Source organism: Haemaphysalis longicornis, unplaced genomic scaffold (genome assembly GCF_048455015.1).
Source record: "Haemaphysalis longicornis isolate Haplotype H1 unplaced genomic scaffold, Haemaphysalis longicornis Haplotype H1 scaffold_12, whole genome shotgun sequence".
In the NCBI taxonomy this organism is placed as follows: Eukaryota; Metazoa; Arthropoda; class Arachnida; order Ixodida; family Ixodidae; genus Haemaphysalis; species Haemaphysalis longicornis.
Genome location: NW_027526225.1, coordinates 84,790,662 through 84,804,164, shown reverse-complemented (window position 1 = coordinate 84,804,164; position 13,503 = coordinate 84,790,662). Strand labels below are relative to the sequence as shown.

Sequence of the window (13,503 nt, the reverse complement as noted above, 5' to 3'; positions counted from 1 at the left end):
GCTCACCTAGTTACTTCACTGTGCCGGCGCATTAGAGCTCGTAGCCTCCCTTTGTTTTTGTCGTGTTTGCTTCACCGTTTATGCTTAGGTGTCCTTTTGAGCGTATATGTCCTCTGAAACAAAGTTAGGCAGACGTCCTGTGTTACTGACTGCATTAACCGTTACGAAAACCGGTTGAACGCCCCGAATGTTGGGCGCACAAGCTTCACTGGTATGAACAGTTCGGCCTTTTGCGGCCTTGTACACTGCAGACTTATTCCAAACCGTTTCCAAACCGAGACCTCTACCATACGATGTGTCCCGACCTATATGAACCAAAATGTGGATTTTGTTCTGGGGTGGACTAAACTCTCACACATCATTTCGAAGTGCCCACACATCTTCAGAGGAACCAAACCACACATTTACAATATACACACACAACGGATGCCGCGCTGTACAGCTCTACCGCTTAAGATCAGGAGACCCTAGTCCGAGAAAGTCTTTTCTCTATCCCTCTTGATGACTGCGTACGTCTGGACCCGATTTTCTATAAACTTCGCTTTTTCCTCCAATTGACCAAACTACATGTGCGTCATTGTACTGGTGGGGCGATGCCACCACACGGAACAGTACATATTTTCGCCTCTAGTCTCTTCACACACGAAGGGATGAACACAACAGGTCACGTCTTTTGCTTGTTTCACTGATTTTATCACTATACGGGCAAGGCATGAGAAAAAGCGCGAAACAAAAAGGGGTTTGGCGGAGATTTGAAGGCACGCCATCTTGAAAATGGTCACACCCCGGCGACAAATGTATCGCTGAGGAGTTCGGGAGCCCAGCGGAGCCTTTAGGAGCGCCGTAAACGCCGGAGTTCCCTGGAGACAGGCGTGACCGCATCTGGAAACTGGCCGTGGGTCTCGTGGAGGTCGCCCACCAGATGACGCAGTCGTTGTGGAGTTGTGAGCTTGATGGCGTGGCCCGCTCTTATTAGCACGAACAGGAAGCACTCCATCTGGGCACAGGTAATTCCCGCACGCCCTTGAAAGGAGTGTAGAAATCGCCACTCTGTTTACGGTATTATTCTATCCTGGTCGCGGCGGCCAATTTTCTGATGGAGGCGATTTGGGAAAACGCCTCCCGTGTGTTCGAGTTTCCGGCGCACGTTAAAGGTCCCCAGGTGGTTAAAATTGATACGGAGCCCACCACTACGGCGAGCGTCATCGCCTGTGTAGCGTCGGCGCGTTAAGCCCCATAATTAAATAAATCAGTATACTACTAAGTTGTAGGTGATAGATTACGAGTTTCGAATTTAAGACTTCGAAGCAGACCATCCCGCACTGGCAGGCAGTTTTTTTTTTATCTCCCTCGCTTGCGCGGTCTGCAGGTACGCTAACACAAATACTCTAACGAAAAAAACTTGAGGCCAGTCATTTCACACTAAATTGTATTACAAGGACAAAGCAAAACTTTAAAGTACGGTGAAAGAGGCTCAGATCTTGAATGAATCAAACGGCGTTATTCCATGCTTTTGTCGGATACACTTTATTCTGGGGTATTACGTCAGTTTTGAAGGGAAGCCTTCGTAGTCTGGCATTAATGTTTGGAGCTTAGCAATTTCTCTGCATTGTCGTTCAAGGCCCTGAGCCATGTCCTTTTGGGACAAAAGCCATCGGAAGAGCAACGCCCTCGACTGCAGCGCTGTCTAATTGTACTTTCAAAGTTTGTCATTGGGACATTTTCGAAATCTAAATAATCCTTTCGGTAGCTTTTTTCTGGCTTTTTAAAGCGAAGCTGTTAGCATCTCGTTCGTCGGAAAATTTCCTCTCGTAAACGAGAAACCCGGGCAGGATCCAGCAGTTCTTTCCCAAGATGCTGAGCGCATGCGTCAGGCTGGGCAGGACTCGCATTTGCCGCCAGAGAAGCCCAGCGCCATCTTTCTTCGCAATCAGGCATACAGTATAGAGGTTGAGTGTTCGTTAAAAAACACAAAACAATAATCTAAACCACACGATAAACGATAAGGCGACTGTAAACAATGGGACCCCCCTCTATGTGTTCCTATAGGTTTGCAGCCTCAACACGTCTGCCGCGTCCACTGTTTTCCCGCGCTCCTTCGGGGGTTCCGCTCCTCCTGCCGCCGCGCCCAAGCTGGACCAGATCTGCGGGCCGCCCTTTGATCCGCGCCGTCCGCTGGCTTATTCCAAAGCGAAAAGCGCACACGGGGACATCTAAAAACGTTGGTTTGCAGCTGCTCGCGAAAAAAAGGGGTTGATGTCATGCGAGGGTGAGCGCACGCGTAAGGCTAAGCAGAACCCAGCATTTTCCGCCAGAGAAGCCGAGCGCAAGTGAAAAGCCCGCCCGAAGACGAACATTTCCCACTCTCCCACATTAGCAGGCGTATAGCGGTTTAAAAACGCTTCGTTGAACATCCACTTTCGCACGGCGGGATGGCGGCCATTTTTTTTTTGTTTCCTTCTTATGTGCCCAGGATAGCTTGCTCAAGACATTTTAGAAATGTGAACAGAAGAGTTTGCAGAAAGAAATTTTACACCCACAAATGAAATTCTGCAAACGCAAAGGAGCAGGATGATGAAACCACTTCGCACATGTGATACAGGTGCTCAACTAGAAAATGAACCTTTAAAGTACAGCTCCAGATAAAAAGAAACATAAGACCACTGTCTTTCGTTTCTCGTGCCGCAAAGATAAGACATGATGGTTACGGGTTTGTGTTTCCGGGCAGCAGCCACAAAGGGAATATCGACTTGGTGGTACTTGCCACATGAGGAGCTATCCTCAAGTTTGAATGCAACACGTGAACCTGAGAAGATGATCCTTCAGCCAGCCCATTCTTCTTTCGAGAGAGAGAGAGAGAGAGAGAGAGAGAGAGAGAGAGAGAGAGAGAGAGAGAGAGAGAGAGAGAGAGAGAGAGAGTAGGAAGAGAGAGAGAGGACTCTTGTTGCCTGTGTCCACAGGACTGCATGTCTTCTTGGTAAGGCTGCAAGTGCTTATTTGATCTTGGGGTATTTCTGGTAGGGGTCAGTAATGATAGGGCTCCTCAAGCTCCTTAGCGGGTGTGAACCACGCTTTCATCCCAGCTGGAATGGAGCTCTGTGGCACGAGGACCACTACCGCATTCTCGCGCGTAAAGTACGCCCACCTCGTCCTCGATGTCCTTGGCCGGCCAGCGAGCCATGATCTGGCAGCAGTTACACAGCAGCGTGGAGATCAAGCGGGCCGACAAGTGGTCGGTAGAGACGGGGACCGGACCCGTACCGTCTCTTCCTCCACCGGTGAGGGCCACGAGAAGCTCGGCCAGGAAGGCTACGAAGGCCGTCCACTGATATGGGGTGGGGGCCCCCTTGGCCTTCCTCTGGTCCTCTTCATCTTCGTTCCAGAGTCGCCGGGGTATCAACTCGTCTCTGCGGTTGTACCACTCCATGCACCAGCCGACCAGGCAGTCGATGAACCTCGGCTCTTGCTCCCTCTGCACAGGAATGTTAAGTGGCCGACATTTATCGCAATCGAGCACATTTTACTGTCTGAAATAACTGGTACTCGTAATTTTTAAATGAAGCTTATTTGGCTGGGGTTAGACGCATTTCAAGAGAGGAGCTGTTTATGCTCGACCCTGTTGCGGTGGCGTAAGCAAAAAAAAAATCCAAGATAAACTGCGCCGCCTGTAAAGGGTTCACCACCGTAAATGGGTTATTATAGCAGTGAAACCAGCTTTCGCGTCTGCTTGAGTTTGAACTCAAGGGGCATATGCGTATTGCGCACCCCTTACTATATCATCTTAAAGGCCATAGTCTTTGTTGGGCAGCTAAAACGCAAGAAAATGGCGCTGCTTGCGCTAGCTGTGCTTGGCGGGGCAAACAGCGGAGCTGGTGGTCGACCCAGCTTGTTGCCTCCCGGGATCTGAAGTTAGTGTGAGGCACCGACCGGAACGGCCTTGTAAAATCCGGCTAAACCTGGCCTCACCTCTCAACACTTAGCCTAGACTTGCAAGAACATCGCAAGACCAAAGAATATACTTATCAAAACCTAGCAAAACCTACCAAAACTTAGCAACTTCAAACCAAAATAACATAGGTTGATACGGGCCCCGCTCTGCTGTTTCTCCAGCCTTGCACCACTTGTCCAAGCTGCGCCATTTTTTGTCCGGTATACGAAAAATTACCGCCGATGTAAAGAGAAATACAAATCAAATTTGATTTTGGATGCGATTTCAACGCGAGTCTCCGAAGTAGCATCGGAGTGCCTTCCAACGCCCCACCCCAGGGCGTTAGCAGACGTGGAACACGAGGTGAAGCTGCGTGCGCCACTTAATTCGTCAACGTGACGGAACGTGAGTACAACAGAGGCTTCCCAGCCGAGCAGAATTGTGATGATGCTGAAGCTGTCGCGTGAAGTGTCGCGCAGTACAACTGTGGAAGTAATTCGCGACAAAAGAACAAGAAAAAAGAGAAGGCAGAGTCGCAAATGCAATGTAAGTAGACAAGTCGTTGATAAGTAGCAACATGATTTCGCCTACAAAGCGTGTGAGCCGAATCAGGTGGGCGAGGGATTTGCGATAATTAGCGCGTGCTGGCACGCCTAGTGCGTACCTGAGTAACTAAGAGACAGAAGTTTGCGGCCGCCTCCGCGCTCTGTATTCTCCCCGAGGCCGCCTTGCAGATAGCGCCGACGAGCTCCATCAGCTCGTCTGAATCCAGTGAGTCGGGATCTGCAAGCGGGAAATTTGAAGGGCAGACCACGCGATTAGATGGCTCACGAAGTTGCAGAATGAGCGTTTTCTGCGGTGCATCTGTCCTTCTTACGTGCAGCGTGGGAGGGAAGACATTGGCAGTTCATTATGTACGCGCAAGTATCACCCCCCCCCATCATCATTATCATCATCATCATAATCATCATCGGGGCTTGCTTTTCAAAACGCGCGCCATTGTAGGTAGTAGTACCTTTGTGTTGTGGGAAGGTCTACATTGCAAAACAGATACGAGCGGATAATACCGCTGAAGTATCAATAGTTATAATGCAAATTTACGCTGGAAAACGCGCCATCTGAACAGGAATCCATTGCTGAATAACCGCAGTACATTGATATAGGCGTGGGCCATTTTCTTTATAAGGCCCCATAAAGACAAAATACAAGTTTGTTTTGTTTTAAAAATCTGGGGTTTACAATGCTCTCAGCACTTTTACGGCTGGAAATCAGGCTTTGATCACCGAAAAATTAATCATTGCAAGCCAAAATATTAATTATCTCGCTGAAGCGTGTGTTTCGTGATGTCGGCTATGACGTATTCAGTGCAGATACTGAAAACGGGAGTTAGTATGTTGACTAAGGCTGCCGCCAACGTCCAAAACACGCCTTTTCTAAGCCTGGTGATTAGCTCGAGATCCACTATCCACGCGCTGCCTTTTTTTTTACTGGACTTGTACCATGGCTTATTGTTACGGTTGATAGTAATCATATCGTGAAAGAGTAGGTATGACGCGGAAGGTCCCGTAAGTGGAAGCTTATAACCTCTGCTGAATTTTCGTAATATTTCGTTGGCCTAGCCAACCGCAACTGCCCATAATGATCAGTGCGGAAAAGTCGCTAATGAGCATCATGGCTCTTCTCTGTTTTCCAAATTATACAGCTTATTTTAATGAAGTTTGCGGTAAACGTTGTGTCAGTGTTATACTAACGAAGCAATCTTTCGAATGAACAAACTTGCATGAAAACGCATACAACTGTGTACAAGCTCGTGTGGATTGGATTGGATTGGAAAACATTTAATGAGCATAAAAGTGGGTGGCTTTCTCAGTCCAGATAGCCGCGAGCTAGCGCAGCTGCTTGGGCGCGAGTGATGAGGCGTTCTTGGTCCTCGCACCGTGAGCTGGCCAGCTCGCGCTCCCACTGCTCAGGGGATGGGGAAGGGAGGGGGTTTGACGCGTAGGGGCATTCCCAGACTAGGTGGTAGGTAGTGTTTGGGACGGAGCAAGAAGGGCAGTTGTAGGGGTAAGTGGAGGGAGATATGTGGTGGAGTATCGTGGTGTTGTAGAATGTGTTGGTCTGCAGTCGACGCCAAATGCGAGCCGCCTGTGTGCTGAGGGATGGGTGAGGAGGAGGGTATTGAAGCCGCAGTTGGCGATAATGATATAGGATTTCAGTGTATCGGGGAGGGACCGGGGGATAGATGGAGGGTTCGGAAAGGTCCTCTTCCGTCGACGAAAACGCCCGGAATGTAAGAGCGCGGGCAGCGGCATGTGCCGCCTCGTTTCCCTCGAGGGAAGAATGGCCTGGTGTCCATACAATCTGGATGTGGGGTGGATCCTTGATTGATGATAGTATCTTCAGCGCTGAGGGAGAGATGCGGCCTGTACAGTAGTTGCGGCAAGACTGTTGCGAATCTGTGAGGATTGCCACGTAGTTAGAGGAAGCCGTGGTCGCTGCTAGAGCGATGGCTGTCTCTTCAGCCGTCGTGGTGCTTGCGTGGAGAATGCTGAGGGAGGTAGCATTGACAGATTTGGAGTCGACGACAACCAGTGCGTGAGCAGGGCGGGATGTATACGGAGCGACGTCCGTGTATCGGGTGTCCGGTTTGTTGTGGTATTCGGCCCGGAGGCGGGTGACGCGGGCCTGTCTTCTGCCTTGATTGAAGGAAGGGTGCATGTGTTTGGGGATGGGAGACACGAAGATGTGAGCGCGGAGTGACGGAGGGATACGCTGGGGGGTGTCTAAAGGAAGAGGAGTGGGGTAGCCTAGTTTATGCAGTACCGTGCGACCCGTAGGGGTGAGGGCAAGGCGGGTGAGTTGCTGGACCCGCTGTGCTTCGAGGAGCTCAGAAAGGGAATTGGGGATACCTAATTGCAGAAGGCGGACAGTAGGCGTGAAGGCAGGGAGGCCGAGGGCGATTTTGTATGATTTCCTAATAAGGGCGTCTAATTTGGCATGTTCCTTTGGTTTGAGGTTGACGTAGGGAGTACCATATGTAATGCGGCTGATCAGTAGGGCTTGAACAAGACGGCAGGTGTCTGGTTCTTTTAGGCCATGGCGCTGGGTGCAGATTCTTCTGATGAGATGTGTGAGCTGGGTGACTGTGACATGAAGTTGTGGGAGAATCGCCGCCCCAGAGCCATCTGCGTGGAACGTCACACCAAGTATACGGAGTGAGGGCACTTGGGGAACGGGCGTAGAATCGATCGTGACTGACGGGTCCGGAGTGGGGTTTGGGGGGCGGCCTCGGGTGCGGGCTCGAAGAACGAGGAGTGCGGATTTATGTGGTGCACATGTCAGACCACGCTGCTGCAGGTACCCGAGTGTGCAATCAACGGCTTGCTGGAGAATGTCTTGTTGATCTCCTGGGGATCCTGCGTTAGTCCAGAACGTGAGGTCATCCGCATAGAAAGCGGGCTGAAGGTTGGGGATGGCAGAAAGCTGGGCTGGGAGTTGAAGAAGGGCTATGTTAAAAAGGAGCGGAGAGATTACAGAACCCTGTGGTGTTCCTTTTGGCGGAGTCGGGAAAGGGTCAGATTGGAGGGGGCCAATACGAAGCGTTGCGGTGCGGTTCTTGAGAAAGCCCCGGACGAAGTTGTATGTGGCCTCCCCGCAATTGGTTGTTTGCAGTCCTTGGAGTATTGCAGCATGCGTGACATTGTCAAATGCTCCTTGTACATCTAATGCAAGTATATAACTGGGGTGCGTTTTGCTTAAGTTTTCGATAATTTGCTCTTTAAGTTGTAAAAGCACATCTTGGGTAGACAGGTGTGCTCGAAATCCAAACATGGTATGAGGATAGAGGTCATTGTCCTCCAGGAATGCCGTAAGTCGGGAGTGAACGAGGTGCTCGAAGAGTTTACCCAGGCATGATGTGAGGGAAATAGGGCGAAGGTTGTCAACGGAGATTGGTTTGTGTGGTTTCGGGATGAGGGTGATGTCGGCGTGGCGCCACTGAGGAGGAAGGGTGCCGGCTGCCCAGTGCTTGTTGAAGAGGGCAAGGAGGGAGTTGAGGGAGTCTTCATCGAGATTTCGCAAGGTCTTGTTGGTTACTCGATCTTTTCCAGGGGTGGTATTGCGCGTGATGCGGGTGAGGGTCTGCTTCAATTCTTGAATCGAGAAGGGGGCATCAAGCGCAGGGTTCGGTGTACCCATGTAGTCGTCAGATGGAGGAGGTGGCGGGGTTTGCGGGGGACCAAAAAACTTCGTGCGTAGGGTGTCTAGAAGGTGGGCAGGGAGATGGGGGTAGTTATGAATCACACGTTGAATGTGGTAATACGTGGCAGTCTTGGAGTGTTTTGGGCCCAGCAGATGTCTCAGAATACGCCACGCACGTTTTGTGCTAAGCATACCCTGAAGCTCGTCGCAGAATGAGCGCCAATTTTGGGTTTGAAGGGTTCGAGCGTATTCCGAGGCACGCTGGGTGACTTGAGCGATGCGGCGCTTTAGCGAGCGATTGTGCCTGCGCGTCTTCCAGCGGTTTACTAAGCTTCGTCGGGCTGCCCACAAATGTGCGAGATGGGCGTCCACAGAGGGATTGGCTGTAGTGAGGGGGATAACTTTTGTGTGCTTCTGAACCAGGGACAGAAGCTGCGATGTCCATTCTTCGAGGTCCGTGATGTCATCTGGCAGGGAGGTGGGATCCTCGCGGAACGAGGACCAATCGGTGAGCGTAGCGTGACCGATTTTACGCTTGAGGGGTGTCAGAAAATAATTCGTACCTTATATCTACAGCTGTGGATTCCGTTCTTTCGTACTTTGCCTTCTTGGGAAATTAAACTTAACTCCTGCATCGAAAATTTCGAATATTTCCGTTCGAGAAAATTGGTGGGAAAATGATGCGGCGAAAAAAGGAAGGAAAGCATTGGCGAAAATGACAGGGACTCCCCTTTTATTCCGCTCCACACATTTGCGAGGAGTGGGGCGACGCAGTGGAAAGTGTCGCATCCTGTAACCACAGAGGAGACAGCACCGCTTTGGAGTAGCCAATCGAATATCCCGAAGATTCATCATCAGCATCAGCCTATCTACGCCCACTGCAGGGCAAAGGCCTCTCCCATTATTCTCCAATTACCTCGGTCCTGTGCTAACTGCGACCAACTTATCCCCGCAAACTTCTTGATCTCATCTGCCCATCTAACTTTCTGCCGCCCCCTGCAACGCTTGCCTTCTCTAGGGATCCACTCTGTTACCCTTAATGACCAGCGGTTATCTTGCCTTCGCATTACATGCCCTGCCCACGTCCATTTCTTTTTTTTTTAATTTCTACTAATATGTCCTTAACACGTGTTTGTTCCCTGACCCACTCCGCTCTCTTCTTGTCCCTTAATGTTACACCTATCATTTTCCGCTCCATTGCACGCTGAGTCGTTCTCAGCGCAGCGATGGCGTAGAGGCAGAGCATCCGCCTCGCGTGCAGAAGGACCGTGGTTAGAATCCCGGTGCCGGACAATTCCCACCGGGTTAAAAAAAAAAAAACGCGTATTAATGGAATTGCACAAAGGGGCTTGGGGTGCGGCCTGACCCCGGCGACCATTGCCGGTAATGCACTCCCTCACCAGAGCAGGATTGGCCACCCTGGTGTAGTGACGGCCACAACCTCCCATGAATACGCCAATTAATCCCGAAGATTACCACTCGATTAATTACAGTGAGGATATGACTTGAAATGTGAGTTCGCCTGAACACACCTCCTGTCGTAATCAAGGCGTTCGAAAAATTCTGCGAGCACCAACGGGGGACAGCGCGTGCGTTAAAACAAAGTTCATGGTACGCCTACCGTTGATCGCCTTCCGAGTGATCACGTGCCTGGGGACGCAGGAGACGTCTTCGGGGGCCTGACGGCTCGAGTCCCCGGAGCCGATGGCGCCTTCATTGCGCTGCGCGCTGTTTTTGTCAGGCATGGGATTGGCCTGCCAGCTTTGGCACTCTTCTGTGTCGCCTCTAGATAGCGAGCGAGTCTGCGATATAGAAGCAAGGGCGCCAATGAACATCAAAGCCAGAAGGTATCTTCACTCCCAGGGCGTATTATCATCTCTGAGCCTTTTCCAGGATATTGTGCTTAAACAGATTCCCAACGTGCGTTAAGTGTTCACAACAGCATTCGCGGCGTTTACTTTACCATCATTCAGTTCAAGTCGTTTGATGATTTAATGCAGCACACAGACTCAGGGCTTTCAGCTGGGCCGACCCCGAGTTTCGGCAAGAGGAGTCGGCCTGCTGAGCAGCGCCCTAGGCGGTTGACTTGGCCAGTGCGGTTGCCTTCGATTAGTTCTGCTGCCGTATTGTATGTCCCTGTTGCCTCTAATCTGACAGTGGATGCGTTCAGTTGTAAGTGCAAGGCGGCTGGGTGTGCTTTGCGGATGAGACCATTTGTTTTCCTCATTTCGCTGTCGCTGAGAGGAAGATAGGGAAGAGCATGTGTGAGCCGGCTGATAACAAACGCTTGTACGAGTTTCAGGCGGCCTTGCTCACTCAGGCCGTGCCCTCGGGCAACGATACTACGGAGCAGGCCAATTAGTTGGGTAACATGCGCCGAGAACTTTTTGATTGCCTCCGTATTGCGTCGATTACCCTGTAGCAAAAGTCCTAGAATTTTGAGGATTCGTCGACCCACGATACTAGAGAAAAAATTTCCCCCTTCCCGAGCGACCCTCTATATATGTCTATGCCGCAGAATATCGGCATAAAGATGCATTCGCCAGTGCTGTAATTCACTCCACGTCATCTCCTCCATTTCCCACCCTCACCCTTCACACCCGTCACCCGCATATCGCGGAAGAGGCGGCAATCGCACTGGCATTAACCCAAAGGCCCACCCCTGAAAATGTATTTTCGGATTCGGAAACTGCCGTACAAAACTTTGCCAACGGAAGAGGCGGCAATCGCACTGGCATTAACCCCTGAAAATGTATTTTCGGATTCGAAAACGGCCGTACAAAACTTTGCCAAAGGGCTCATTTCCGCCCCGGCACACAAAATTCTCAGTCTAAATTCGCCATCCGACACGGTCGAATTCCGATGGATCCCGGCTCACACGGGCATTGGAGGGATGGAGACGGCCCACACGGCAGTCCGAGCACTTGTCACTCGGGCGTACGATGTGGGCTCTGCCCTCCATGAAGCCAGAACGACACTCTGGAGGAGGGCCGCCTCTGGCGTTAACTCCAAACGGAATTTCTACCCTGCAGAGCCGTCCTTCATCATGTCCACCCCTCCCTCTACCCATCCTCACTCTGCCCCCACTGCGTTGAAAAAACCGCGGTCCAACACCAAATGTGGGCTTGCGCAGAGGACCCATCCCCTCCAATTAATTCTCCTGACCAGTGGACGGAGGCGTTGGGCTGCTCGAACCCCCATCCCCAGAAAGAGCTTGTGACTCGAGCGGCGGAAGTCGTCGCGACCCTGCGGGTCGTGCCCACCGCGCCCTTAAGTTTCATGTAAAGTTACTCTCTCTCTCTCTCTCTCTCTCTCTCTCTCTCTCTCTCTCTCCAAGTCGTTTCGCGCAACGTGATTCAGGAGCACCAATTCCGTCAGTCAGTATATTTTTATCTGAGCCATTCTTTTCCCTGAGGGATTGTGGTGAATGCGTTTCTGCGAAGTAAGCTCGGCCGATATCACTAGGTCGCTTGATTAAAGCCTGGTGTTAAAAAAAAAAAACCTGCAGCTTCTTTCAACGCAGACTTTGTTCCCTCGGAACGTGTTGAGGAACGTGAGGGACCTTCCTCAACACGTTCTGTTGAGGAACGTGTGCCGTTTAAGTCAAACTTTTTCGCAACATTTGTTCATGGATGCTGTGTGCCGTCTTCAGTTCGAACTAGCGACCTACATCTGAAAACTGGCTGCAGTTCAGATTCTGGTATGCCGCTATTAGGCTTCGAACAGTCATTTGATTGGGGCCTATTCGCGTTGAGACGCCTCAAATGCCAATAGAACGGCTTTGCTTAGCAACGCTTTTTTATGGCTTCGGCTGATACACGCCGATGGCTTGAAACCCTGGTATACTCATTTTCCAATAGCACGCGCACTTGCAATTCCTTCATTGATTGGATTTGGTGACTGAATGAAATAGTTAGGAACTTAGCCGCTGTGTAAATAAGCGTAAAACAACGACATATCATTATAATCATCATCACCACCATTACCATCATCATCTTCTTCATTGAAAGAAGGAGGCGGGACAAAGGGGTGTGAAAATAGCTTGACAAGGGCACCGACCCATGTATAAATGAATGTGAATGTGAACGTTCATGAAGACGTGAACACGCGAGCAAATAAATGTTCATGTCGCACGCGCGCTTGATCGACAAGCTCAGCATTAGTCACAAACACGCTCGTGTCCATATGCTCGTATCGATTAGGCTTGCGTCTCACCGGTATCTTATCGGGCTTGGTCTTGGAAGTTTGGATCAAACGGCCGTGGTCGCCAGTAAGGTTGCCATCGCCTTGAATTGTCGAAGCCATTTGCCTCCGCTCCTGGAGACGTTCTGGCAGGTTCGCGCCGGACAAGGCTTCACCTGTTGTGAGCGAACGCCCAGTGGAAAACAACACAAAGTCACAGAAATAGCCGCGGCTATGCATACGGGATCACAATGCGCTGCGCATAAATGCGGCACTGGTAATGCATGGCGCAGCCACATCTCGGCGAAGTACGCACACACACACAACTATCTGCTCGTATACGTCCATGAAAGGCCAAGATTACGAGTGTTGCGACGAGAGCAGACGGGTAATGTGCTCAGACAGCTTTCACGGGACGTCCGCTATCTGTTTTTTTATGAAATTGGGGCACCTACTTTTGGGCACAACACAGGCAGAAAACTGTCTTCTCTTACACGCCCGTAAAGAATGAATATAAATGTGGCTACCACAGTGGAAGGGTAGTGCCCAGAACTCTTCCAAGGAAGGTTTTCTGTGTGTTTTTTATACAATTGGACAAGCGCGGCCACTTTTAGAGATAATGCGGAGCGCCTGGGCGCGCTCGGCGGGCGCCACGATGATCGCCGCGGGAATTTGCGGCACATGCGCAGTCACTGCCAGAGGCGGAGAGAGCTGCGCGTTGTGCGCTACAGCCATGGCGCTCTGTTAAAGTATTCGAATTGAGTTATCGAGGCATGCATGCTAGATGCGCCCGAAATTTTTAAACATTACAGCGGCGCTTTTTACCTCTACCCACAAGGGTTATGTCGCGACCGTTGGTGTCAACAGAAAACTCGTGCGAACAAATAAACGAAGTTACTGGCACCGCCAGGAATCGAACCTGGAACCAATAGAGAAATGGAACCCACTGCCTTACCGATTGAGCTACGAGCCCACGCCGAGAGGGGGGAGATAGACGGTGCACTCACCGAGCACAACTGCGGGTTGACCCACTGTGTTCTCGCTGAATGCCACGTGATAAGGTCATGCGACCTCTCGCGCCACTGTGCGTTCCGCCCACGGCGCGTGTAGTGGCCGTGTGTTCATCTTGTGCATTTTATAGGAGTTAGTAAAAATTAAAGGAAGCTCAAACCAACGCATGACATCTAACTTCT

The 13,503-nt window shown here is 50.9% G+C and overlaps 1 protein-coding gene across 2 annotated transcripts; it reads right to left on the bottom strand.

The window, feature by feature from the left end:
* Positions 1–681: 681 nt before the first annotated feature.
* On the bottom strand, positions 682–12,898 carry LOC144162045 (uncharacterized). 2 transcript variants are annotated; one of them, XM_077692563.1, is made up of 6 exons: positions 12,766–12,898; positions 12,344–12,486; positions 9,750–9,930; positions 4,593–4,711; positions 3,146–3,472; positions 682–997 (listed from the first exon to the last, which is right to left on the bottom strand). In XM_077692563.1, the coding sequence occupies exons 2-6, from the start codon at positions 12,431–12,433 to the stop codon at positions 833–835; spliced, it is 882 nt and encodes a 293-aa protein (XP_077548689.1). In that variant the 5' UTR covers positions 12,434–12,486; positions 12,766–12,898; the 3' UTR covers positions 682–832. The 2 variants fall into 2 exon arrangements, with proteins under 2 accessions (XP_077548689.1, XP_077548688.1); XM_077692562.1 differs by lacking the exon at positions 12,766–12,898 and having other exon boundaries at positions 12,344–12,680.
* Positions 12,899–13,503: the final 605 nt, after the last annotated feature.